This window comes from Oxyura jamaicensis, chromosome 14 (assembly GCF_011077185.1).
Source record: "Oxyura jamaicensis isolate SHBP4307 breed ruddy duck chromosome 14, BPBGC_Ojam_1.0, whole genome shotgun sequence".
NCBI classification, from domain to species: domain Eukaryota; kingdom Metazoa; phylum Chordata; class Aves; order Anseriformes; family Anatidae; genus Oxyura; species Oxyura jamaicensis.
Window position 1 is genome coordinate 17,353,590 of NC_048906.1, and position 25,206 is coordinate 17,378,795.

Sequence of the window (25,206 nt, forward strand, 5' to 3'; positions counted from 1 at the left end):
TTGGGAAGAGCTGTAAACATCTCAGTAAAAAGAAACCGATGGCTATAGGGGCAAATCATCTATTTAATCTCTTTTTTTTTTTTTTCCTTTTTTTTTCCCAGGGAACAGATAGAAGAATTGTTAAACAACGAAGAAAATGAAAGTTTGGAACTGGAGCCATGTACAGGGTCAGTTTCTGAATTTGTCTTCTAAAAATGATTTTTTTGGCTATATTGAATTACGGGAGTTACAGGGAAGAAGAAAGAAATCTTGACCTGGGCTAACTGTAACAAAAATTACACTTGACTTATATCTGAATGTTGAGAAAACCTGGTAATCTATATGATTGTCATACTCTGCTTTATGAGCAGTAACTTCTGCCTGCAGTGTCAACATATGTAAGTATAGCTAAGAAGTGTCTTGAATACATAAGCCTACTCTTGCGGTTGCTGTAGTGCTCTATAAGCACTGGAGATGCATTTTATAAACAACTTTCTCAAATCTATTGAGCTATTAATTGTTTTGTTCATTGTTGACAGTGTGTTTTAAAACTGGTTCTAGTGGATCTCCTTCCCAAACTTACTTATTAGCCTATTTAGCTTTGGAATCCAGATGTACAGTTATTATCTTGGGAAAAAAAAAAAAAAAAAAAAAAGTTATCCAAACTTAGAGATACTAGAGCATTATGAAACTGGAGTAAGGTTACATTGCTGCATCTATATTCAGTAATCATGACTGCAGAATGTTTGCTTGTGAGAAGATACATGAATAGCTGTACAAAATGTTCCAAATGGCTTCACAACCTGGCAACTGGCCTGCAGGTTTTGGTATGAGTGAATTATACTCTTAACTTAAAAATATTTCTACATAGGAACTAAAGCAGGCTTTGTTTGAACATTATTACTTTGAAACATGTATGTAAAATATGACTTAGTAACATTATTATCTTTTGGTTTTAGATTTCAGAGGAAATTAATTTATCAGACCTTGAGCTGGAAGTAAGTTACTGTTAATTCTGTCTTACTCTATAATTTTAGTATTTCTGATTAGGGAAAAAAAGGGGGGGAGGTGGGGTGAAAGCTGATCTATTTAATTTCAGAGGTGATTGATTTAGATTTTTTTTTTCTTTTAAGAGAAGATTTCTATGGTGTTCTAAAGATAAATTGCATTAAATTGGTTTGTGATGATTCATTGGAATATTTTAAAGCTTAATATTAATTTTATCATTTCTGTCTAAAACCTGTGAATAGAACAGCAAAGTGCAGAAGCCTGGAGTTATGTACCAAATGCAGCTTGACAGGTTTTTAGTGAAAATGAAAGTGCATGTGCTTATGTATGTTGTGGGCTTTACTTGGAAAAACTTCTGTGTTGCTCATATTGACATATTTGCTCCAACTACACTAGTAAAAGGTAGAAAATACAATGGATTTTTTTTTGTACATTTAGTTATTTCACTGTTGCAAACAGTATCTGGCACTGTTACTTGTACTGGAACTGGATGAAATAAAGCTGCTCTGTATAAAATGGAATGTCAAGAAGTGAACTTGAGAACTAACTTGAGAAGAACAGAAGTGTTTTCAAGAATTTTACTCTGTTTCTGAATATTTTGATAAAATATCTGTAGCTTCCAGTAGGATGTGTTGTTACGTTTGTTTGATGTTTATTCTTGTATCTTCTCGCAATGTATAGAAGAGTGTGTTCACAAACTGTTTTTTTAAATTTTCAGCTGTGTACACTGCATGGGGATAATGGTGAGAGAAAGTGAAGTTGTAAAGTTAGCTTGGAGATAATTAAAGCAGAAAACAATGAGGTTATTGATTGCCTTTCTCTCTTGAAGGGAGAGTGACGTGGTCCTGAACTCTTCACAGTCCCTTTCTCTTTTCAAGAGCTCTGTTGTGCAACAGTGTTCTGATGCATCCAAAGTCTATGACATGAAACAGCTTGAAAGTGAATCCTAGGCTGAAAATTATGTGGGAAGTCAAGGTGAAGAGGACACAATAGTACTCTAGTATGTGTCCTCTAAGGACTCTTTTTGGTAGGTCTAACACTACAGTTTCTCTAGTACTAGATTTAGTAGTAGCCAGAGGATGAAGGAAACATTCTGGTTCTGTGTGGGTTATATAATTGTGGTTATTTTTTTTTTATGATGGGAAGATCAGAAGATGAACAAGATGGTATTTCATTGCCTTAAAAATAAGGCATGATGTTCTCTGGCCTTGCTAGTTTTTGGGTGTTCTGTGGCAGCACTTTAGTAATTAAATGTGGTTGCGGTGCAGTGATGCAACCAAATAGCAGAGCTAACCAAATTTATATTAATATTTACTATTAAAGCTTCCTATTAGCAGGAAACTCAGAGTGGTTTATAAATACTAAAATAAATGACATGATAAAGGCATGCAGCCACCAAAGAAGCTGGCTTGTGGCTGCAGATAAATGAGAGCTTTCTCACAAGTGTTTTGGTTTTATAACTTCTTACATTTACTTTTCATGTGTTCTGATGTAGGTATCCAAAAGGTATCCATGTTGAAACTCTGGAGTCGGATAAGGTAACTAGGCAAGTTACTGCCTGTAACATTTTTCCTGTTGAAAGAAAATTGTACTTCTCAATTTTGCTAATGTTCCAGATCTCTAGGTCTGACCAACAGTCCTGATTTCTACATCCAACTTGAGCTTTGTTATACAAAATGTGGAACATCTTCAATAAAATATGATTAACTAGTTTCTAGTCTTTAAATATGAATTATATATGAATTATATTAAGCCACACAAGTATATGTTTATTACTTAAAAATTTAAAGAGGGACACCAAAGGGTACTTTAAAATGCAGTGTTTGTGACATTCAGTGTTGGTGAGGAGTATGTATATGGGTGAAAAGTGACTCTTAATCTTATGAGAACAATAGTATCATTGCATACTGCATCCTTCCTTCCCAGCTCAAATCTCTGTTTCAAAAATATTTGAAATCTGTTAGCTATAATGAAACACTGATAACCTTTCTTAAAAAGTAAAAAGTGGATTTAGGAAAAGTTAGGTTTAGTGGCTATACATAATACAGCTTTCTAAATTAGACTTTTGGGTGTGGATGATAAAGTGGTGCTTATAGTAGAAACAGTCATGTTGCTAAGTTATTGCTGCTGAGATATGACTTAATTTTCTTTACAAAAACTTTCAATGGTTGTAACTATGAACTTCTCAGAGTCATTCCTCAAATGATACTTTTCTGATTTTAGAAGGAGAGATATATTGTTATTAGCAAGGTAGATGATGAAGAACGAAAAAGAAGAGAACAGCAGAAACAAGCAAAGGAACAGGTAAATATTTGCAGTAAGTTCCATTTCTTTAGTTTGAGTGAAAGAGGGGGAGAATTTATGACTTCAATCAGCTGTGTAAAATTGCATGCGATAGGGTTTGGTAGTATTTCCCTTTTGCTTGTCTGTAACTGTTGTTTGAAACTGATTCTCCAAATTCTACTCAGATATCTTTTGCTTTGCAGTATAGCAAAAAGAGTTGCAAGATACTCTACAAAGTTTTAAAGAGTAAGTAATTGTAGAATACTTAACCAATATTGCAGAGCACTGGATTCCTCCTTATGTGAATCTGCTCTGTCAGAAAAGCAAGGTCTAGACATAGGAAACAGCTGAATTGCATTTGTTAGTGCTCTATAACAACAGTCCTTGCAAAAAGTCTTGCAAAAATTCTGGAGCAAGTGTTCGCGTTATTTGGATTTGTGATCTGACCTTGATGTAATACGCGGTGAAAAAACTTCCTTTTAGTTGTACAATTAATGTAATCTGATTTTTCTTAATAGAAACATGCTGCACACAGCTATTGTAGTAACAAGTTGACTGCAAAGTCATATGTGGTGTTCAGTCACTCTCAGCTTTATTTATGGGACTTGATATCAAGTCTGAAGCGAGTTTTTGGGAGTCTTAAGACTGAAATTGTGGCCATGGTTGATTACTTGTGTCTCATTGATGTCGTTTGTGCATACGTGTTTCAAGATAAAATCAACTTGGATGGAGTGAATAACGTTTGCATGCAGAATACCTCTTAAGAGGGAAGGAGCTATCTAATAGAGACCTTATCTAAGGTGGCATCTCTTCTTGCCAAAGGAATGTTAGGAATGACTTATTACTGCAGTAGACATTTCTGAAGCAGTTTTTAGAGGTGTATTAATCAGTCTGACTAGCGGCACTAAGAGCTGAACTAAAATAACAATGAATGTCTTATTGAATTTAACTTATGGTTGAGCAAAGACAAATAATGCAAGGCAGAAATTACTTGAAAAATACTTGAAAAAGAAGAACCTCTTGGGGGAAAAATGCTTTAAGTGAAACTAAGCTGAATAATTAAGTGAAACTGAAGATACAACAGTTTTAGTATCTTCTTGAGCTGTTTACAGTCTAATAACTGGTGAGCACTACTGAAAATACTGTATAGACAACAAATTGGGTATAACTTTACTGGGTCTGGTTTAGCTGAAACTCGTAGCAGCACATGTGGTGCTGTGGGAAAGGAGGAATGAAGGGGAGATGTTTGTGGTTATGGTGTTTGTTTTCCCAAGCAGCCATTAAGCAAGCATACTGAGGCCATGCTTCCCAGGAAGTGGCTAGACATCTACCCGCTGATGGGAAGTAGTCAATGAATTCCTCTTTTTGCTTTGCTTGTGCATGGAGCTTTTGCTTTTCTTATTAACCTGTCGTTATCTTGATCCACTTGTCTTTTTCCCTTCCTTTTACTTTTTATTATTATTATTAATTTCTCCCCAGTCCCTGGGAGAGGTGAGTGCAAAATGCAGCGTACTTGGCTGCTGGCTGGAGTCAACCTACAGCAGTAGCTTGCAACTTGTCCAACCTTACAGTGAACCAGAGCTATATTATAGTTGGAATTCTCACCAGCGTCTGGCTTTGACCTCTTTTATTTTCCAAACATTGACACTTCTGTTGTGGTCTGCTCTTGCTTATATCTGAGAAAACATCTGAGTCAAACAGGGATTAAAATTTTCAGTATGACTGTTTACATGTACTGTTTTGACAGTATTTGTATTTATATTTCATTAACGCCAGAATCTTTTACTTACAGGAAGAACTGAATGATGCGGTAGGATTTTCCAGAGTTGTTCATGCTATTGCAAATTCTGTGAGTAATGTGATTTTTAATGTACCTTTAGAAAAATAATTCCAACAAAGGCTTATTTTGTTGTCATATTTTGCAAGATAATGTGGAATGCATGTTAAAGTTGCTTCTCTTTTTTTTCTAGTTGACATTGTTACATGGTTTACAATGGATTAGTATGTTAGGTTAAGTAAGCTCATAAACTGATTGACATGAATGACCTCATTATCTCTAAGAGTCAACGGCAGAGTTTTTTTTTTTTTTTAAAACAAGATTCTCTTAGGTAATTAAGCTTTCAATTTTTTTCCATGTTCAAAAAAGATTGTTTATTTTCCCCACAGTTAAATGCTTAATCACAGAAAGTCATCTGGGTCTTTTCTACTTACATAGTTTAAGTAGGCTATAGTTTGACATATGTACCTTTCAGCCTGATTATTTTCAAGTAGGTGAGACAGCCTGCTTTTGAGATAACAAATGTGTGTGCATATTGTTTTCTTTAGCTAAGGAAAGATGCATGGAAGCAGAGAAAGTTGTCATGTTAAATGAAGCAGAGTTAACATAAAAAAAAAAAATCTTGCACTTTTTCAAGAAGGAACTTGTACAGCATCTGGCATGAATGTTTCCACACTGTGAGAAGCCATGTCACACCCTTAATAACTGTCATATATTAATTACAACTATAAAGAATCTATTGTGATTTGTTGTACAAGCTATAAATTAAAAGTTAGCAGACTGACATATTACTTTAATCTTTAATACATTGAAGTTGTGAGAAGCTCTCTTAGTGTTATTTTCTACTTCTCATCATTTCAAGCTGCTGCCGCAGGCTGTGATAAGTGGTTGGGAATAGAGGAAAGAGAGGAGTAGCAGCCCTCAGAGAATGGATGAGTCTGTGGGGGCAGGTGGAGAGCAAGTCTTGAGGTTTGATTTCTGTTTGCTCCCAGCTGTTCTCAGCTAGCATCTGTGACAGGTGCTTTTCACATGCTGCCCTTGCTTTGTCCATGGCTAGAAGTGTGACTAACGTTTAACTTACTTTTCACAGGGCAAGCTTGTTATTGGGCACAACATGCTGCTTGATGTTATGCATACTATACATCAGTTCTATTGTCCTCTTCCTGATGTAAGTGATCTTCTCGGTGTTTAGATGATGACATAAATGCCTTAAAATGTGTCTAGTCTGAGAACAATAGAAAGGTATTTTAAAAAGAGTACTTGTGGCTTCTGGGCTACTGCCTTATTTTCTTAAATCTTCATGTAGAAAGTTTAGCTGAATCCTTTACATTTTTAAAACATTCGGGTTAAATGTTGGAAGTGAATTGTGCCTTCTGCACGTCTGTTAGTCCTTCAAAATCTGCTTGCATAGGGGCAGATAAATGTAACTGATACATTTGTTAGGAGACCAAATTGGAACTTGTGTATTATGTTATTTTTTCGTCTTGTAGTTACAAAGTTGGAAAATGTATTTATATAAAATATAGTAAAATTAATAGAATGATAAGAAATCTCATAACAAAAATTTATGATGATGTCCATTAGGTTAAAGAGCTGGAATGCCTGAATAATTGGAGGGAGCATGCATTCATGACTGCCCCAGGGCAGTTTGACAGTTCATGGCTGCAGTAGTCTTACAATTAAGTTAGACTAAGTAATGCGTTGGCACTGAGGATGGTGTCTGAGGAAGCCAAAGGTTTCATTGGAGGGATGGGCTTCATAGTAGTTACATTACTTGTGATCCTCAAGAGCTTGTAGATGGGAAAGACTTGATTGTGAGGTGGGTGAAAGCAGTCTGGGACATGTTCACATGGTGTTGAACACAAGCAGTCATCAGTTATGCCTGCACTTTTGAATCTTGGGAGATCAAAACCCATAGGAAGTCACCAGTCCACCTCGAGTGATGTCTTATCTTGCAGGGACACATTAAACGCTGGGAACATCCTTTCAGATATTTAAGTAAAACTTGTTGCAGCTGGAATTACAGGTAGCCTGGGATATATGATAGGATAGGGTATTGGGTGTAATAGAATGCTTCTTCTATGAATCACGGACAAACCAGAAATAATTAGTCTGTAGTTCTGTGTAATTGGAGGTGGTATTTATAGCGATGCTGACAAATGCATCTCTTATGAAATGTGAATTTGGTCACTTTATCTCAATTATAGAAGCTGATTGGATAATTGTTGCTATTGTTAACTACCATCCTGGGACTGACAAACAGTTAACATACTTGGATTTTACTTTCTTGTTACTGTTAATTTAGGACCTAAGTGAGTTCAAAGAAGTAACATCATGTGTCTTTCCCCGGTAAGATCTTATTTCAAAGTTGTAACTTCTTCTGTATTGTTTTATCCGGCTGATACTGTTTGTTGTAGCACTATGACTAGAAGTAAAATTTTGAACAAGTTAAATACAGTTTTAAGTGTTCTGCAACATCTCTTTTACAAAAGTAGTGCTATTCTACGTCTTGGCAAAAGATGTTTTTGGCTACCCCCTCACTTTTGGCATGACGATTGGCATTTTGAGTCTGCACTACATTTGGAACAAGATTTATTTGCTACTGATTACATCTCTTCCTACTTCGTTAATGGACAAAGCCAAGTAATGTTTTGGCTGCTCCGGGACCAGAGAGTAATGTTACAGTAGGGTGAAACTGGTGCTTCCCAGCTAATTAGCCAAAACATTTTTGAGGATTTGGTGAAATTGATATTATTGTGTTTCAATATACTTAACTCTTACTTTGTTTCTAGGCTATTGGATACTAAACTGATGGCAAGTACACAACCTTTTAAGGTAAATTAATGTAAATTATAGAATGATTTGAAGATACAAATTTGCATTATGTGTATTGAAAGAAATATTTTCTTTGAGATATGTCTTAACAGTTTTTTTTCTGCAATGCTCCTTTTTGTGTTTAAAAATAAATAAATAAATCCTTGACCCCTGATTGAAACTTCTGAAAATTTTGGAATACAGACTTTTACATTTGTACAAGTGATATGTATTTGTTGCAGTTTTAACATAACAGCAGCTCTGAATTCCAAAATGTACACCTTTGGCTAATTAAAATGTGATTAGATACGTATTTGTTTGTATTGCAAATTAGCACAAAACTGCATACCTACTCGGGGTAGGGGAAGTGTTACTCAGGAATAGATAAGACACAAAACTGCTTTAAGTGTAAATGCAAAGCTTCAGAATATTGTGAATCTGACTCAGATTTGTCTAGAAAATGGCCATGGAACTTCATTAGGTTCTACTATGTCCTACTGTTCTGTGGGTAGTCAGCAGGAGAAAAAAAATTGCAGTTTTCTCTTAAAACTTCTTTCAGTATGAGTTTTATTCTTCCAGGGAAGATGTATTGACATAAGTGAGCATATTCTTGTGCTCTCCTGTGTAGCTATTGAATTAAATATTAAAAAAAAAAAAGCACTGATGGAGCAGTATCTTTTTTGCATACTTTTCTTACTTAAGAATATTGCATAACTCATTAAGATCTACTTAGATGTTTTCAAGTTTGTCTTGAATACTACTGTAGTAATAATAGAGGCTTTTGTATTCTGAAAAGTAATAAACCAGCACAAGTTTTATGTTTAAAAATATCAACATAACTGTACTACTTTTTACAGTAGATGCTCAGGTTTTAGGCAACTGTTACCAAATGGCACTTTGGGATGCCAATGCGATGCATGAGTTGACCTTGCTCATTGTACAGAATTCTTCATACCTTTTCAGAACAGAGACATGATGATAACTGTAAACATCTGTCTTGATTTAGAACCAAAGCAAAACCTGGTCCTCAAATTTCAGCCAATTCTGCTTAAGAAATATTGTGTGGTATTTTTGGTTTTCTGTTGCTGTTCATTCTGCATGGTTTTTCCATTGTACTGACTGACAAAGAATATTCGATTATTCAATAATGTGAATTAAGTTTGGTTTAAAGAAACTTAATCTGGATATTTTTTAATGACATTATATTCAGTATTGCATCTTGGCTGAGCAGAAGTGTAGGATTTGATGAAATGAGCTTTATGATTGTAAAACTTCTTTTCCTGTCTTTGAACTACTTAAAAATGAGCAGTATTTACATATACAAATATTCAAGAATTTCCAGTTGGCAGACACACCTCGATACTCACCTTGAATGCCTTCAAACATTATGATTGATATTTAGGATATTTTACCTTGTTCTTTGTGCTGCCTTCCCTTACCACACATGCCCTGCATGGTGACAGATTCAAATAGAAATAGTATTTTGGTATAATTTGACCTCAAGAATTCTGAAGAACATTAATAAATGCTTGCAACTCAGAGAGAGTATGTTGTAGGCTAGGCAAGTTAACTTCTTTTTAAAACTTGTCTTGGCAGACTTCTCTGGTGTTTTAATTTGAAATGAGGCTGTGTATAAATCCTTAGAGGACACAAGGTGGCAGCAGTAAATACTCATTTTATCCTACTTGATTTCAGTTTTCAGAGAAAACTGTGCTTGGCACTGACAGTTAATGCTGTCCTTTCTTGCAGGAGATCATTAATAATACATCCCTTGCAGAACTGGAAAAGCGTTTAAAAGAAGATCCATTCAGTCCTCCTAAAGTTGGTAAGGATATATCAAAACGGTCTTCTTTTGGAAACATTTTCCTCTAGCAGAGAAAAGAGTGTGTGTTCATTATTTTCATTCTTGTCCTGGAATGTGAGTTTCCCTTCTAATATTTAGTATTTTGTTGAAAAGGACCTTAAAAAATAAATGCAGTTGCATTTAGAACTATTAGTGGAAGTCGGTAGGAATCCTTGCACTTTATTTTAGATAATAGAAGAATGGGAGTATTTCAGTGAACAGCAGTTCTGTCATTTTCTAATGATGGCATTTGTTCTTTAGCTTGATTTTTGGTGAGTAACTTGAAACTCTTTCCAATGGTTTCATTTGTTTGTTATAGTCCTTCAGTCTGAAGCCAGAGTACTCTGATAGGCACTTGAACAAAGAAAGCCAAGAAAATTTGCAAGCAGTGACTATTTACAGGTTTTCTAGAAATTAGTGAAGTTCATTTAGAGCTTTCTGTGCTTTGAGGCGAAAGAAAGAAGATGTTATCAAAGGACAAGTTTATCTCAAGGTTCTGAAATTTCTCTTGAGCTGCTGGTTTAGAAAGAGGGCAATACAGAGCAGTAGAGTATGTTGGGAGGGAAACTCTATGCTTAAGCAAAATCAAGATGAATTATACTTCTTATATTGCTGAATGTGCACAGCAGATGCACTTAAGCTGTAGTAACAGGAGAGAGAATAAGATATATGACCAATTTTTACTTCTGCAATCTTGGACAAAGACCAGGAGTCCCTTGTGCCTAGACCTAAGAAGTATCATGCACACGGAGTGTACAGTAATTGCATGCACACCTTCTGGTGTTGTGTCCCCTGTAGCTTCTCCTGAGGATGTATAATTTGACAGCTGTCAAGTACTCTTTTTTTTTTTTTTTTTCTCATGTTATATAGAGTTATTATTTTACCATTTAAAAAAAAAATCTTGAGCAAAATATATTCCTATAGGTTAACTCAATTACAAGAGCTCATCTGAAAAATGCCTGGTGTTTTGTTAATCATTTATCAAATTTGGATTCCAGTTTCTTTTTTAAAAATATGCCAAGTATATGTGCTTATTTACATTATATAAGTTATGACAGTATTTCTGTATTACTGTTTTAAGTCCTATGTTGTTTTAGCTTCTCATTCTATGATAGAATGTAATAAATTAGATGTAATAGAATGTAATAAATTAGAGTTTACTCTTCAGTCTGTACCTTAATATAAAGGTCACGATTCAGGCTTTTTAAACAGTTAACTGCATTCTTGCAGACCTATTCTCAGTATAACTTCTAGAGGAAAAGGAACCATCTTTCTAGAGGCTGATAAGCTAGCTACCAAGGTAAAATAATTTTTATGTTGGGAAAGGGAAAATTTTTAACTAAAGAAAAAGTGATATACACAGGCATCTCTGGTAGTGAGACTTAGGCACTCTTGGATGCTTCTCTTCAGACAGGTGCATATTGAGGTTTCTGCCTTCAGGGATGATTCAAGGAATACTTTTCAATACCACAAAAACACTATACACGGTCATCTATTAAGATATCCTTTAGTCATTTAGTTACATCTTAATAATTTAAATAGTTTGAAAAAATCTGGCCATAGTTCAACTGGATAGCTAGCAAAGGGGTTAGTGTTAGTTTTCAATCAGCCTGAGTGACTGTTCTCTTAAATACAAGACAGTCATGAGAAAATGAGGTGCGGGGGGAAATCTGTCACTGCATTAGTATTAATATTCTGTTGTAGCTAAGTAGGTCTGTGAAAGAGGAGATTAATAGCTTTTTAATAGGAAGTGGTTTCTATCCTAGGAACCTATTATTCTTTAATAAAAAAAAAAAAAAGCTCTGCTTGGTTCAGAACTTCTGAAAATCATAAAACGTAGTACAAATGATACTCTCTGACATAATAAATATGGGGGGTAAACATACACAGCTGTATTTAACTTGTGTGACATTTGTTTACAAAGTACTTTTTTTCCTCAGAAAGTGCAGAAGGATTTCCAAGTTATGATACCTCTTCTGAACAGCTTCATGAAGCAGGATATGATGCTTACATTACTGGACTGTGCTTCATCTCCATGGCTAATTTTCTAGGTATCTACGTAGTCTTTTTCAAACCTTTTTTTAAGTGGTATCTGTAACTGCTCATTACATGCTGATTTTCTTCTTTTTTATCAGGTTCGTTCCTCAGTCCTCCAAAAAATCATGTGTCTGCTAGATCAAAACTCATAGAACCTTTTTTTAACAAGTAAGTAGTTGCTGTATTAAAAAAAGAATGCTAAAACATAGAAATATAACACTAGTCTTTGAATATATAACTCTGGCATCCAAATTAATGGCTAACTTCATTTTTCTTTACACTTCAGTTTTTAGATTGGCTTTCTTCTTCACACTAGTAATGCTGCAAAGAGGCCAGAATTTGTACAGTAAATACTTTTTATTTGGAAGAGAATGGTTTACTTTCTGCTAGCCTGTAAAAGCAAACTTAAAAGAAGATTGAATCTAGATTGCTTTAACGGTTTTGTCCATGCCATTGGTGAGAATACGATTATAGTTCAGAAAATTATTTTTAGAGTAATCATTGGGATTAGTGGAGGAGAAACTGGTCAAGTGTTCTTTGTTGTAGGACTGCTGATTTGTTAACACTAGGTATGCTTAAACAATATCCGAAATAACATAAAGCTATTGTATTATCAGGTAATGGATTTTTTAAAGGCACAGTAAGCACATATGATTAGTAATTTTATTGGATGATGCTTTGTTTGGTATTTTTGAGTTAGATGTTCATGCAAGTACTTGCATAAATTACATGCAAGACTTGAGAAATCTTAGAAGTCTTTATGGATGGTTTTGATACAATAACCACTTGATTTGAATGTAAAAGTGGTGATAAAATTGGTCAGCATAATTTCATTTTAAGATAGGACTTGTCACAGGGTTGTTTTCTGTAACACCAACACAGACAAGCACACACGCCAACTAGTAGATGCCATTTGCAAAAGTTATTTTTTCAGTCATTAACCAATATGCTTTTTCAGTTCTTCCTAGAGATGAATATCTGTAGCAAGTAAAAACTGAGACTTCTAAAATTGTCACAACAATAGGTTAAGTTTAAGCTTTTCAAGTGAATTAAGTTGGCCGCTTTAAATGCGGCATTCCTCCAACAGTAGCATTTTAAGGTTTTTAGAGGAAGCCTGCCATGCATTGTAAAATTGGTCTATTTTGGCTTCAGAGTTAACGCTGCCTAACTAACAAAAGGGAAAGTTCCTGAAAAATTAGAAGGAGAAGAACAGCTTTATTTTTTTTCTTAAGCAACAGCTGAAAATTGCTGTTTACAAGGGGAAAAAAGGATATTCATCCATTCTGTCATTCAGAGCTTGTAGCTTCTTGTTTCTGAAAGGCTATTTATAATTTTTGAATCAAGGAAACTTGGAAGACTTGCCATACCTTACTTTCACATGAACTTACTTTGATTTTGCTGTATTCTTAATAACATCTGTCACCTTACCTCAGAGCTTGGAGGTGAGACTATATTGCCTTTTCCTTACAATGAGTAGGCCAAGGCTTGCATTTTTTAAAGCTTTTTTTTTTTTTTTTTTTTTGGCTGTAATGCAAAATAACAAGATAAGATAAAAGTACACACCAGAAGCCAGATCTGTTGGATATCTAAATCACCAAGTCATCTGCTCTGTGCAGTATGTCCTTGTAGACCAGATGTTTATTTACAGCACTTGGTCTGTTTAGCATCTTTAAGTAGCATCCAGGGCTTATGCAATTTACAGAGATATCTTAAAGTCCCCAGGAAGTATGTTGCTTATGTGGCTTTTTTGCAGGTGTGCCTGGGGCTGCCAGCTAGCTTTCTGCTACCCCTACTTTTCTCTAGTTTGTGGTCTAGCAACTTTCCCTAGCTGAGCATCTTTTCTTCTTGGGGAGAAAAAAACCTATCTTCCTCCTTCCTCCAGAAGTTCTACCTGATCCCGTGGGCACCAGTCAGAACAAGGAAACCTTTTTCTTTGTGCTGTAGTCATGTTCTTCAAGCAAAATACAAACTGCAACATGCAAACAGTAAGCTAAATGAATGAAAGTTTATCTGTCACAAAAGTTTTTCCTGAAAGAAGCTGAACAGAGTAGTTCTTCTATTATTTAGAAGCAATGTTCTCAGTTTGAACTATCAAGATAAAGCTTTGAAGAATGTTCTTTAAAGCAGACCACTTCTTTATGATTCTTTGGGTTGCTTATAAAGTCTTAATTTCAACCTATCTGAATTCTGCAAGTTAATATTTAAACAGTTCAGAGATTAAATTTTTAAATGATTGGTGTGATGGATAGGATCTTGGAAATGTTTTCAGATAGACTTTTCACTAATGTGAACAGTAAGAGTAAATTGAAAACTGAAGAACTGAGATTTGATTTTTTTTGTTTGTTTGTTTTTTTCAAACTTCCCTTAACAAAGGGAAGGTAGGGAAGGTAATACCTTTTTTTTGTTGTTAGTTTGACCTCTTTAATTATGTCACTACAGTAATAGAACTTCCTGGCTTGCTGTTCAAGAGCGGTGTCCAGCAGCATATACGTTAATTTTCATATGGGTTAATGATGAACATAGGTAAAATCTTTAGTTGCAGCTTCTTGTAAGAGCAGAACTAATTAAAACCAAATTTTGCTTTAGGGTTGTTTAGCTCTTTGTAGATATAATGGAGTAAGCTATATGGTAAGCAACTCATAAGCCAAGAATTCCAGAAAGACATGCATTTCTGTAATCTTTATGCTTCATTTTATATACGTAGTCTTTGAAAGTCACCTGCTATGAGTAATCCCTCTAATCTTGATGAATTTAAGAGTTGAAATGGTGAGACTTTGTATTTTAATATCTAAGCTATTACGGTTCAGGTGTTCTGTCATGTGTGGTGGTTCTGTCCTGTTGGGCAGCTAAATTTCTACCACAACCGTTCTCTTGTTCACCCTCCTCAAAAGAAGAAGGGGGAGAAGAAAGTATGATGGAAAGACTCATGGGCTGAGATAAGGATAATGTAATTAAAGTGAAAATAAAAAGGGGGGGGGGGGGGGAAGGTCATGGGGCAGCAAAGAGAAAGGAAAAACAAACAAAACAATTACTCTCTACTTCCCGTCAATGAGCTATCGGAAGTGACAGCTGTAATTGAGATCTCTCTAGGTTATTTATATGTATTTGATGTAGCTGGAGGTGGAAACAAATGAAAACACCATGTTTTACTGAGCTGGATAGCATGATAATCTATAGAGGTAGAAATTGTCTTAGAAATATATTTTTCATACAAAGGGATATCAGAAACCAAAATTTGAAGTATGTGCAAATAGCTTGATTTTGTGCTGTGTTTGTGGGAGTCAGATTCTCCAGCGTGTACTGCAAATCAGTTAATTGCTCTCTGCTTTTATATGAATTTGATTTTCTTTGCAGAAGAATTCTGAAAGAATGTCAATGCGCTCTTCTGCAGCCTGACCAATAGCTTTTCAAATACAGTGTACAAGTAAACAGTTGCTGTCCTTGTGCTTTCAGCCACATGTGGCAGAGCTAGCAGGACTGGTAAACCCATCTAGGTATAAAAAAAAAAAAAAAAAAAAAAGCCTTTTCTTTCTTCAGCTGCATTGATTTCTCTACTGAGTTCATCACACAGCTGTGAAAACTTTGAAGCTAACTCAGTGCAGAGGAAAGATGTTGACTACTTGAGACTACTTATGCGTTGCTGTGAAATGTCCTGATCATAGCCTTGCTCTCCTTCTTTTACTTGACTTGCCACAGAAGCAATCAGCTTTCAAGTAGCTGACTTAAAACACATCAGAGTTCCTAAGATGTTGTTATACACTGAGAAATAGATCTCTGACCATGTGATCTGGCTGTAGCCTCTAAATAGATTAGGAATTAACTTTTTTCTTAGCTTGATTAATATATATTTAAATAATTACAGCTTAGCATAATGAAAACAAATGCCATAGCTACAACTTCAGGAACCTAGCTAACTTAATAGAGTTTGTGTTGTCATACAGAACAACCTTATTAATTTATTTTTTTTGCAGATGAGGAATCTTGTGGCCATAATCACGGATACATGATTACAGATTATGCTGCAGCTCTGTGCACATAATCCATGTGATATAAATTAGTGCTACAAGATGTCATTGCTGCTGTAACATCCTTGAAATGCTGAAATGCTTGAAATGTTAACACCACTTCTTCAGGGAGTGTGTGTGTGTATGTGTGTAAATGCTGTTTAGAGAAGTTCTTTGGCTAAATAGATAAATGTAGGACTGGTGCCTCAGAGAATGAAAAACTGATCTTAATCTCTGGTATATGCATCTTCGGCATAAATCTGTTCTTGCTGTTGGGCCTTGCATTGATTTCCTAAACATCATAAAACCTGGGCGAGTATATCTTACCCAGAATTTTTGCTTAGATGTTTTTACTGAATTTTAGTAAAATTCACCGAGTTGTCAAGTTGTTCCACACTGCCTCTTTGTATTCCCCCTCCCTTTAATTTATTCTTGTAAGGTGTACCTTTATGGCTTGGACATAACCATGATATGAGCAAAGCGTCCTGTCCATTTTTTGTCTGGGTGGGTGGCTTTTTGTTTGTTTGGGAGCAATAGCACTGTGTCCTGTCAGTATTACTCTGGATCTCTATGAATTGTCAAGGAAATGTCAGAGTAATGATATTTTTTTGGGTTCCTTATAGAATCTGTTCTGAAGCTAGCCTGGTTCTCAAGATGTCATTCCTGTTCCGTTTAGACAAGTGGCTGTAATGAAGCCAAAGTTGTACAAGTATGGCTAAGGCCAAACCTAAGAAGAAACTCTGACTCCTTTGTAAACTGCCTCAGTCACTCGGTGGCATGTTTGCATTGCTAAAATTTTTAAAGTTAATTGATTTGAATGTTTCTAATGTATATTGATTTTAAAAACTTCTTTAGTTTTTCCTCAGTGCTCAGGGGCACAATACACATTATGTCATATTTGCCCCGAGGCTTAGGAAGAGAAATTAGATAGGACAGTGTGCACTGTAACTGCTGCCAGCTCTCTGAAACCCCTCTGGCTCACATCTACACCAATCACAAAATCTGTTTTCCCCCAGTATGAGGCTTTTTAGACTTCTTTTTTGAATAAGTAAAATTACTGGCAAGATGTCCCGTTTCTTGAATCTGGATTGTTAAATAGTGGATTAGACTTATTTGGAGGGTCTCTTTGTCTTATTATAGTTTAGCTATGTTTGGGATGTTAAAGCCCACTTCTAGTTACCTTGAAGAAGCAACGTTGAAATAAATGATAGAAAGGACAGCATATTAAAAGGTCTTTAGGCATAAATTTGCTAATGGTGCTTTTCTGTTTTGCTTCAGGCTATTTCTTATGAGAGTAATGGACATTCCATATCTGAATTTGGAAGGACCAGACTGTAAGTAGCTTATTTCATTGTGAACTTTGGAAGAGTTACCACTGACACCTTGACAAAAAAAGTGAAGCGTTGCAGGCCAATCAAGTCCTTTACTAGATGAAGGCTTAACTTATTATTTCTGTAGTATGTCTTAGAGATGCATAAATGTCTTGAACAGTGCTTCCAGATGAGTAGCATTTCTATGTGAAGACATTTGCCACATCATGCATTGGAAATCTTAGAATGAAGGATGACCCTTTGTTAAATACTAGCTTAATAGTAGTAAAAAAAAGGCAATTCTAGAAAGATATAAGTAAATGCTGGAGAGGAAAATGTCTGCTGTGAAGGCATGTATATAACTTTCAAATGCAGTAGGTGATCAGATCACTGATCAGTGGCTCTGCAGATCTATTGGAATGGTTATTTAATTATGCTACGTACTTCTTTCCTCGATTGTTCAACTGAGTGGAAGGATAGTGTAGTGTTCAACTGAGTGGAAGGATAGTGTAGTGTACTTTGGGTTATTGAGAGAAGGCCAAAGCTACTAAGCTGTGAAGATGTTACTTCCACTTGCTAGTCAAATTGCAGGATTGTTTTGATGCTTTGCCAAGAAGAGTTGCCAAAAAAAGTCTGTCTCTGAAAGTCTGTCTCTTTTATCTGAAAGCCAGCCCTGACAGACTGATGCAGACGCTTCAGCAGAATCTGAACCAGGGATACTTTCTAAGCTTCAAAAAGGAAAGTACATGTAATGTGGCACTTCGACTACTTCAGAAAGTTTATTTCCAATCTGAGATTTCAACACTACTGTAGGTTGTGGAAGCTAGTTGGTCATTTGTTGCTTGTAGGTTGTGTTTTTGTGGAGAAGTAAAGCCACACAAAGAATAAGGCTACACTTCTGAGGTAGGTATACTAAGACACTTTTTTTTTGTTGTTGTTTGTTTGTTTAAAAAAGTGCAGCAAACTAAGTGACTGTTACAAGTGTTGTGTTTGTCAGTTTGTTTATTCTGTAGTATTATAGCCAGTTGGTGCAGTATTTTCCAGAAAGATTGGAGTTCAATAACACATACTAGGTCAAATGGTACTGAATACGTGGAAGTGACTTTCACGATCTTATTTTGTTACTGTGCGTTAAAAACTTCCTTAAAAAGATTGAAGTTTACAGCAAATAAAGTAGAATGTGATTCAAATATTTCTCACTTGGGTAGGTAGAAGGGATGGAGTTTTACACAAAGGATTCAAAGTGAATTTAAGAGTAAGATAATACTGGAAGCTTATGAGGGGTTTCTTTTCTCATTAAAAAAAAAAAAAGACGTTGTACCCTTTTTTGTTTTTTGAAGTAGTAGATTTAATCAACAAGACTTCACTTGTGCTCATGAAGTGATTATTTTCTTTAGCTGCTTCTGCTTCCATCCAATCGGATGGTCAAGTGCTCTTGTAAACCTATAATTTGTTGACAGGGAATTGCTAGCAATCTCATATGAGCCTGGCTCATTTTCAGTGAAATGGGTTAAAGCACTTAGAAGCAACTCACAAGAGCTCACAAGTTGTATAAATTATATTTCAATTGCTGTGACCAGACAGGTGACCACTTCATGTTTTTCTAAGCTGCATGGATTCCCCTAACCAACTAATTAGACATGTTGCAACTTACTGCAGGGTCATGTTCTGGTCTTCCATATTTTTGGCAGCTCAAAAATTGGGCTCTTTACAGATGTGGAGCAAAACCAAGTAGTCTACTCAACACAAAAGTTATGAAACCTATTTTCCACTGACTCCATTAAGCATTCAGTATTTTAGTCCTGAGATGCTGAGTTAGGACTGTTTTTTCCTGTTGCTGTGTTCATAGTGGAGCTTCCGTGAAGATTTCTTTTAGTATTTTAACATTGTCTTTGAGTTATTCTGCAATTATTTCCATAGAAAATAGATAAACTTGGAAATCTGTACTGCTGCCATGCCTTGTTTGGTTTAGGAACTTTTGTTTTACAGGCCTCTAAGTAGCTGCTGTGTTCTATTGAGTTTACACAAGGGGTTCAAAAATTATTTGGGAATTAAAAATTACATGGTGTGCTGGGTCTGGCTGGGATGTTAACTTTCCCTGCAGCAGCCCATACAGTGCTGCGCTCTGCACTTGTAGCTAGAACAGCAGTGGTATCACACCAGTGTTGTGTCTGCTGCTGAGAAGTGCTGGCACAGCATCAGGACTCTCTCTGACCCTCCTAGGGGGTGGGCAAAAAAGTGAGAAAGAAACATCAGCAGGGCAGCCGATCTAAACCAACCAAAGGGATATTCCATACCATATGATGTCACACTCAGCAATAAAAGGTGGAAAAAGGAAGAAGAGGGGAGGGGTGGGCTCTCGTTGTGAAAACATCTGTCTTCCTCCCGAACACCGGCTACGTGCGTTGAGGCCCTGCTTCAAGGACGTGGTCAAGCATCGCTCATTTGTGGGAAGTAGAGTAATTGCTTTCCTCTGCATTTCCACATAGCCTTTACTTGTTTTGTTTAGTTATTCCCTTTCCCCCTCCCTCTTCCCCTTTTCCTTTTTTCCCTTTAGTTGAATTGTTTAATTAATGATAATATTTCTTTAATAATATATATATATATATATATATATATATATTTTTCCCTCTTTAATTAAATCATCCTTATCTCAACCCATGAGTTGTTCTTTCCTTTACTTCTTCCCCTCCTCATCTGAGGAGGGGGAGTGAGAGAGCGGTTGTGGTGTTCAACTGCCTAGCACGGTAAAACCACCACACGTGGCCATTTTGGAAGTGAGTGGGAAGGCTTAAAACTAAAGCCTATTAAAATCTATGTCATCTATTCAGGAAACACTAACTACTGAAAGCTACGGTTCTCAATTTCATGCAAAAGTGAAAGCCTTGGTTGGTGGAATAGAGCTATACCCAGAAACATGCATCTGTTCTGCTATAATGCACATACCAGGCTGAGCACACTTTGTTTATAACCACCAGCCAAAATTAAACTTTAGTAATTGCTAATGCTTAGCTGTTTGTGACGTGAGCAGTCCACAAGTCTTTTGTTCAGTGAACAGTGTATAGTTGCATCTTAACCAAATGTGGCAATAAAACCGACCAGGTTTGTCCTTGCATAATTGGATTAAGTACACCTGAAACCTGAATACCAACAAGTGGTTGGTGGAGTGGTTTTTGGGCGTGTGCTCTATGAGTAAGGTCTATTGTGGAAAAACTATCCTATTTTAATGCTGAGAGCAAGAGATCAGAAACTAGAGAAGTTCATATCAAAAAAACAATTCAGGAGAGAAATTCATTGTGAGTCATTCATATATCTCTATACCCAAAGAAGAGGGACTGTCTTCCTGAGAGGTTTTTCATTGTGGTTAAGTAAAAATCTTATCATATAATGCTGTGTGTAGTTATGCCTTGAATTGCCTTTAAGAAATTGGAGCAGTAAATTATGAAGTAAAACTGCTGCACCTTAATGGTTCAGTCTCTGTCTAACATCAGATGTAAAATGACAAGGTGAGACGTAGCAAAGTGGCATGTAGAAAAACAAATCTCTGCAGATAGCTGTGAAGGGGATCATTTGATGACTGGTAAATAGTTTCATATGAATATGGAAAATATATCAATTTATTTGCACCATAAAATATAGATTCCGCTTGCTTCCTGCACGGTAGGGATTCTCAGGCTCTAAAAGCTTGAGTGTCTAGCAAAAAGAACTTTGGTTGCAGATATATTGTGGAATTTTCCTATGCACAAATGGTCTTTACTGGGCGAGGTCAAGGGTCTGTGTCATTCAGTGTCCTCTCTCTGATGACCAAAACCAGAGTTGTAGGGGAAGTGTGTAAAAGTAGGCTAGATATACAGTGATAATTTGTGCTGTGCTCTGGTCTTGTCCAGCAGCTTGTGACTTGGGTTCTCTCTCTCACAGAACTCCAAGTAATTGCCAGTGTACACCAAAGATTTATTTGGTGCTTCTCTGTTAGAGGTTGGTCTCTCCTGGCATAGTTTTAATTTAAAAAAGCTTCTCAGTGTGTATATTCTAGCTTGTACTTAATGTTATGTGAAAACTACATTGAACATTGTTTCACAGGAAGTTTTTTTATTGATAGAAAAATAGTATCATTGAATTATTGCTAATGAGTTGCTTAGAGCTAGAGTTAGAGCACAAAGAGGATGGGTTTTGTTTATTTATTTATTTTTCTGTCCTAGAACTTGGCACAAAAGACGTGAATTTTGTGGGCAGTTCCTGCTGCATGTAATGCTGCTTCAATTTCTTGTACTAAATCCTGCTAGTTTATCTGTATATCTACTTCATGTATAATTGCAAACACGTTTTCACTAATGCCTGATGTAGTTTCATAGGTCTTGGCCTGTTTATTATTTATTTTTTAAAGAAAAATAAAGTTATGGGACCGTATTAGGTAACTTTTTCTTTTAGGATTTTCTAAAGATACCAGTGGTAATTCTTATTCTAATAAGTAACTTCTTGTTTTGCAGTGCAGCCTAAACGAGATCATGTTCTTCATGTTACTTTTCCCAAAGAGTGGAAGACGAGTGACCTTTACCAGCTTTTTAGTGCCTTTGGTGAGTAATATGGTCTATCCTTCCTTACATCTTTTTTTTCCTCTTTTGTTAGCAAGTACCTCTGGCTTTATTTTTAATTTGTGGATGCAGATTTATTCCCAGTATAGGCAATGATGAATGATCTTTAGTGACTTTGAATGGTGTCCTGTGGACTTACTTTGTAGTGATGTGTTGAAGACCAGCCTGGCTGAACAGAGAACTGTGGCTTGAGCTTAGGAGAAAAAAGAGGGTTTATAATCTTTGGAAAAGTGGGCAGGCCACTAGGGAGGACTAAGGATGTAGCGAGGCTGTGCAGGGACAAAATTAGGAAGGCCAAAGCTCATCTGGAGCTCAATCTGGCTACTGCCGTTAAAGATAACAAAAAACGCTTTTATAAATACATCAACACAAAAAAGAGGACAAAGGAGAATCTCCATCCTTTACTGGATGCAGGGGGAAACTTAGTTACAAGAGATGAGGAAAAGGCAGAGGTGCTCAATGCCTTCTTTGCCTCAGTCTTTAGCGGCAATACCGGTTGTTCTCTGGATTCCCAGTACCCTGAGCTGGTGGAAGGGGATGGGGAGCAGGATGTGGCCCTCACCATCCACGAAGAACTGGTTGGTGACCTGCTACGGCACTTGGATGTGCACAAGTCGATGGGGCCGGATGGGATCCACCCAAGGGTACTGAGAGAACTGGCAGAGGAGCTGGCCAAGCCACTATCCATCATTTATCAGCAGTCCTGGCTATCGGGGGAGGTCCCAGCTGACTGGCGGCTAGCGAATGTGACGCCCATCTACAAGAAGGGCTGGAGGGCTGACCCGGGGAACTACAGGCCTGTCAGTTTGACCTCAGTACCAGGGAAGCTCATGGAGCAGATTCTCTTGGGAGTCATCATGCGGCACTTGAAGGGCAAGCAGGCAATCAGGCCCAGTCAGCATGGGTTTATGAAAGGCAGGTCCTGCTTGACGAACCTGATCTCCTTCTATGACAAAGTGTCGCACTGGGTGGACGAGGGAAAGGCTGTGGATGTGGTCTACCTTGACTTCAGCAAGGCTTTTGACACCGTCTCCCACAGCATTCTCCTCAAGAAACTGGCTGCTCTTGGCTTGGACTGGCGCACGCTTCGTTGGGTTAGAAACTGGCTGGATAGCCGGGCCCAGAGAGTTGTGGTAAATGGAGTCAAGTCCAGTTGGAGGCCAGTCACTAGTGGCGTCCCCCAGGGCTCGGTGCTGGGGCCGGTCCTCTTTAACATCTTCATCAATGATCTGGACGAGGGTATTGAGTGCACCCTCAGTAAGTTTGCAGATGACACCAAGTTAGGTGCGTGTGTCGATCTGCTCGAGGGTAGGAAGGCTCTGCAGGAGGATCTGGATAGGCTGCACCGATGGGCTGAGGTCAACTGCATGAAGTTTAACAAGGCCAAGTGCCGGGTCCTGCACCTGGGGCGTAATAACCCCAAGCAGAGCTACAGGCTGGGAGATGAGTGGTTGGAGAGCTGCCAGGCGGAGAAGGACCTGGGAGTGATAGTGGACAGTCGGCTGAATATGAGCCAGCAGTGTGCTCAGGTGGCCAAGAAGGCCAACGGCATCCTGGCTTGTATCAGAAATAGTGTGACCAGCAGGGCTAGGGAGGTGATCGTCCCCCTGTACTCGGCTCTGGTGAGGCCGCACCTTGAGTACTGTGTTCAGTTTTGGGCCCCTCGCTACAAGAAGGACATCGAGGTGCTTGAGCGGGTCCAAAGAAGGGCGACGAAGCTGGTGAGGGGCCTGGAGAACAAGTCCTACGAGGAGCGGCTGAAGGAGCTGGGCTTATTCAGCCTGGAGAAGAGGAGGCTCAGGGGCGACCTTATCGCTCTCTACAGATACCTTAAAGGAGGCTGTAGAGAGGTGGGGGTTGGCCTGTTCTCCCATGTGCCTGGTGACAGGACGAGGGGGAATGGGCTAAAGTTGCGCCAGGGGAGTTTTAGGTTAGATGTTAGGAAGAGCTTCTTTACTGAAAGGGTTGTGAGGCATTGGAACAGGCTGCCCAGGGAGGTGGTGGAGTCACCATCCCTGGAAGTCTTCAAAAGACGTTTAGATGTAGAGCTTAGGGATATGGTTTAGTGGGGACTGTTAGTGTTAGGTTAGAGGTTGGACTCGATGATCTTGAGGTCTCTTCCAACCTAGAAATTCTGTGATTCTGTGAAAATGTCTGCCTTGCTGACCTGCTCTTTAGTAATCTTTGTTACCTGGTGCTTGTTCAGTCTTGTGGACCTTTGACCCTTTTTTTCATGGCTCCTCCTGGGAGGAGGCAAGAGTTTATTATATAGGTGGCTGAAGGGAATGGGAATTCATGTAAAAGGTAGATCAAGATTTGAGGAATAAGGTTTATCCCATAAGGTACTTAAAGCAAAACTGCAGCTTATGTGAGTTTAGGCAAGTAAGCAAGCTTTAAAAAGTGATTTCAAGGTTGTGAACACCATTCAAGTTGGAGGATACAACAATAACAACAAAAGCTATCAATAACTGGGTAGTCCTATTACTCCTCTACTAAATAATAGTGTATATAATTTGAGGACATGGAGGTCCTTCCTAGCTGACATCGATCTCCTGATATGTAAATCTTGCAACAGAAAGCAATTGTTGTGCCTTGTGCTGAACAGGAGTGGTCTTTCATAGGGCTGTAGCCTTACATTGGCTGTTGTTTTCAAGATTTTTATTGTAGACTAGTTTTTAGTTGCTTACAGATAAGTAAGGTAATGCTTCAAAAGACATCTGGTCTTGCAAGTAGAAAAGTCATTAATTGGTTCTGTATGTATTATGAAATGGACCTTTCCTTTCCCCTTTTGGAGAAAAGCAAGTGAAGAGATGTCTGTAGCTAGTACTTGATCAGTATATACTGTAGGTGTTTCGAAATATTTGATTTTCCGTGTTTAGTGACTTAAGTCAGAGTTTGCAGTTTGGCAAAAAGACGCAGGGCAAGCCTGAACCTAACCTACACTGACAATATTACTATGCTAACCATAAGGATATTTAATTACAAGTAGAGGGATAGAAGTCCTTCAGAATACTCTGTTGTTACTCTTGGGCTTGCTGTAGTTTGCCACTCTGGTTTACATAGTAATAGCATTTGTCTCTTCTTCACCTATAATTATGATTCAGTAATCTATGCAGGGTTTCTGAATATATAAAAATTGACTAGGTTCTTTCTGACCTGATCTGCACTGCAGTATGATGCCATTATAATGCAGAATAGAACTTAATATTCCCACTTGGGAAGTCTAGAATATAGAAAGGTGCTGAGATTCTTCCAGAGATGGACTTACAGGATTAAGAATCTGTACAGTTTGGTATTATTTCTATAGACTTTTGAAGGCTCAGCCATGTAACTTTTCTTATTTTAACAATTCCTTCTTTTCAGTGTTGTTATGAAACGTGAGTACATATCACTACCACCAGGTGTCAGGCTTACACATCTGAAATATTTTGAAGTTGTTATTTCTCTTGTTTTTATGGATTCCAGAGCTGTGTGTTTTCAGATCTGGATTTACAAATTCATGGTATTTGGATAGTGCTTAATTCACATTTTATTTTAGGTCTTATTGCCATGCAAACCA

General features: G+C 37.3%; 1 protein-coding gene across 2 annotated transcripts in view; it reads left to right on the forward strand.

The window, feature by feature from the left end:
- PARN (poly(A)-specific ribonuclease) overlaps positions 1-25,206 on the forward strand; it is a 67,227-nt gene that overhangs the window by 7,190 nt on the left and 34,831 nt on the right. For both annotated transcript variants that reach the window (XM_035339629.1, XM_035339630.1), the window contains 13 exons: positions 102-167; positions 939-977; positions 2,483-2,525; positions 3,211-3,291; positions 5,063-5,119; positions 6,138-6,215; positions 7,353-7,396; positions 7,840-7,882; positions 9,611-9,686; positions 11,645-11,755; positions 11,840-11,909; positions 17,024-17,079; positions 21,543-21,629. In XM_035339629.1, coding sequence (XP_035195520.1) covers positions 102-167; positions 939-977; positions 2,483-2,525; positions 3,211-3,291; positions 5,063-5,119; positions 6,138-6,215; positions 7,353-7,396; positions 7,840-7,882; positions 9,611-9,686; positions 11,645-11,755; positions 11,840-11,909; positions 17,024-17,079; positions 21,543-21,629 — 851 coding nt within the window. The remainder of the gene's footprint in view (positions 1-101; positions 168-938; positions 978-2,482; positions 2,526-3,210; positions 3,292-5,062; positions 5,120-6,137; positions 6,216-7,352; positions 7,397-7,839; positions 7,883-9,610; positions 9,687-11,644; positions 11,756-11,839; positions 11,910-17,023; positions 17,080-21,542; positions 21,630-25,206) is intronic.